Source organism: Lactuca sativa, chromosome 4 (assembly GCF_002870075.4).
Source record: "Lactuca sativa cultivar Salinas chromosome 4, Lsat_Salinas_v11, whole genome shotgun sequence".
Lineage (NCBI taxonomy): Eukaryota > Viridiplantae > Streptophyta > Magnoliopsida > Asterales > Asteraceae > Lactuca > Lactuca sativa.
This window is the reverse complement of record NC_056626.2, coordinates 233,553,090-233,556,203: the sequence shown is the minus strand read 5'-3', so window position 1 is coordinate 233,556,203 and position 3,114 is coordinate 233,553,090. Positions and strand designations below refer to the sequence as shown.

Sequence of the window (3,114 nt, the reverse complement as noted above, 5' to 3'; positions counted from 1 at the left end):
AAATGGGGTTTACCACCCCTTTTATATGAGATAAGGAGTTGATTAGATGTTTGCTTTGTTTACCGTTGGGTAATGCATGAAATAATGAGATTTGTATTGGAAATCCACGCATTACAGCTCCTAACCACAGTGAACACACTTAATTTGGAAGGTGTTCACAGTCTAGATGGACCTTAAACCAAGGTTCACCGTCAAAGGAAGGTCCACTCAGGTGGTTTACGGCCTAAAGGTGTCCCTTATGGTGTTTACGGTCTTAAAGTGGCCTAGGTTGTTGTTTATGGTAAACGTTTGGTGGTTTGTGGAGGTTTACAGCCTAAGTGTGTTCTTGGAAGTTGTTCACGGCTGAAACCAATCCACAAGGTGTTGTTCACGGTCTAAGTGTTTCCTAGGTATGTGTTTATGGCCTAGAAGTGTAAAACCCTTAATATGTTTGTTTATATGATCATATTTGACGTAACTTAAGCTTCTTATTGTTTTCATCAACTTAGGAGGCTTTAGGGTATTATAATTCTCAAAAACATTACATTACCATCATATAATATTAGCATAGATACAAATATTACAAGTAAGGGACTCCTTTGGCTTGGTTTCTAGACTTGGAAATTTCCAGCTATGACACCCGCTCTCCCAAAGGCTGCACATGATGCATGTCTAAAGCATATTGATGATTCACTTGATGTTTCACGTCTCATGCTTGCCTCTATGGTTCATGATCTTCGGCAGGATCTAGAACACTACATAGCCTTTGACATGATTGAACATCTCAAGGAGATGTTTGGAAAACAAGCTAGAACCGAAAGGTTTGACATTGTGAGAGCACTTCATGCGATGAAAATGGAGGAGAATGGGAATGTGAGCACACATGTTCTCAAGATGAAAAGCTACATGGATCAATTAGAGAGATCGGGCTCTCCATATCCAGAAGACTTGGTTACAGATATCATCCTGAACTCTTTGCCATAGTCTTACAATGCTTTCATCATGAACTATAACATGAAAGGGTGGGAGAAACCTATCTTTGAGTTGCACGGGCTGCTAAAATCTGTAGAAAAGAATATCCCAAGTAAAACTCCCCAAGTGCTCATGATTAGGGAAGGAAAAGTCAAGAAGAAAAAAGGCAAGAACTTCGAGGGAAAGCCACAAGCTGCCAAGGGCAAAGGAAAGAAAGCTCCTCAAAACCCACCACCCAAGAAGAAGGAAAAGGTTGCCAAAGATGACACATGCTTTGAGTGTAGAGTTGTCGGGCATTGGAAAAGGAATTGTCCTAAGTACCTTGCAGAGCTGAAAAACAAGAAGGTCGAGGAAGGTCCTTCGGGTGTATCCATTTTCATGATTGAAATGGGATTATTTACCTTTTCATCAAACCCTTAGGTATTAGATACTGGTTGTGGAACTGATATTTGTAATTCATTATAGGGGTTCAGAAAGAGTAAGGAACCAAAATCATATGAGGTGATATTGCATGTGGTCAATGGAGCACAAGTTGTAGTCCAAGCAATAAGACATTTTGATATATGTTTACCATCTGGTATGTATTTGACGTTAGACAATGTGAGTTTAATTACTTCTATTACTAGAAATATCATTTCAGTTTCACCTTTGAGAAAATCTAGTCAAGATTTCAAATTCGTTGATGATAACATTCACTCCTTCGTGAAAGGAATCTTCTATTTTGACGCTAGACCAAGATTTCAAGTCCCTTTATCATGTCAGCACCAAAAGGCTCAAACCATATTTGAACCAAAGATATCTCAACTCCAAAAGAGTAGACTTTTGGGGGCAAATGACATACAATCATTTGACCATGCAACTCGTCGAGTCCCTTTAGTCCATTTTCATCCAGACATTTTTAAGCTACCCCAAAGCTCCAAATTGCAGATCTAGGCTCCTAGGGTATGGTTTCCATGTAAAGTTGCAAACTTTACGTGCATGCAAGGTCTTAAATGCCAAAACCAAGATAAGGGAGAGGCTTAAACCAAAGAGAAGGGCCAAAGCTTGATAAATTAAATAACTCTATAACTATAAGGACTTAGAGGAGTCTAGATCTGAAGTTACAACTTCAGATCATGCCCAATACCCGAAATGATCCATAAATATGATACAAATGGCCTTAAACCCAAGAATAAGGAGATCTAGCACTAGAATGATCAAGGTAGCAACTTGTTACCTTCAAATGGAAGCCAAAATGATGTAGATGCAGGATCTACAAGCTCCTTCCCGTTCCAAGCTTCTCAACCTTCAAACTTCTTCAATAAATACACCAAAAACACTCTCTTAGCCTCACAAGCACAAAGAAGTAGTAAAGTATGGCTAGGGTTTCCTTCTCTAGGTAATGAGGTGATACGGAAGGCCAAAGAATGCGGGTTAAGTCCTTTAAATAGGGTGCAAACCCTAAAAATTAGGGTTTTCCCATTCAACTCTTACTCATCGAGTTGTAGTCCTTCAACTCGTCGAGTAGACCTCATAAATCACGCAGCCTGACTAATCTCTACACGACGAGTTGGGGCCTCCAACTCGTCAAGTAGGCATCCTTAATTGCATGAAATACTTAAAATCTTGTTCCTGGAAATTGGGATGTTACAACTCTCCCCCACTTGAACTAGGCTTTGTTCTCGAAGCCTACTGTAGTGGACATATCCGGACAATGCTTTTGCATTCCAGCCTCCGAATCCTAATCCTACTCGGATTCCCTATGATGCTGCCACTTGTACCTTTACCAAAGATACCTCCTTGCTACGCAAAAAATATACCTCTCATTCCAAGACGGCCATTGGCCTCTCGATGTAGTTTAGGCGCTCATCGTCTTGAAGATCACCTAATGATTCCACATCATCCTCGCCTAGCACACACTTTCACAACGGCAAAGCATAGGAAGAGCTATGAATCTGACTGAGCTCCTCCAGAAGACACAATCGGTATGCTACCTTGCTAACCTTGGAAAAAGCCAAAATGGCCTGATATATCAGGAACCCAAAATTCCATTCTTCCTGAAGCAGATCACACCCTGAAAACTTGGAGTCCTTCCAGAACACAATCATGGATCATTTGCGACTGCTGATAATTTTTGTTGGAGAGAGATTATATATAATATTTCTATGGAAATAATTTAATGAC

At 40.2% G+C, this 3,114-nt stretch overlaps 1 protein-coding gene across 1 annotated transcript; it reads left to right on the top strand.

Moving 5' to 3' along the window:
- The first annotated feature begins 993 nt into the window (after positions 1-993).
- Positions 994-1,433, top strand: LOC111891147 (uncharacterized). The gene is made up of 2 exons (XM_023887225.1): positions 994-1,306; positions 1,417-1,433. Exons 1-2 carry the CDS (start codon positions 994-996, stop codon positions 1,431-1,433), a joined length of 330 nt encoding a protein of 109 aa, XP_023742993.1.
- The last annotated feature ends 1,681 nt before the right edge of the window (positions 1,434-3,114 follow it).

Bases quoted from the DNA above. Each gene is read 5' to 3' on its own strand.
- LOC111891147 (XM_023887225.1), top strand. From the start codon at position 994: ATGAAAGGGTGGGAGAAACCTATCTTTGAGTTGCACGGGCTGCTAAAA.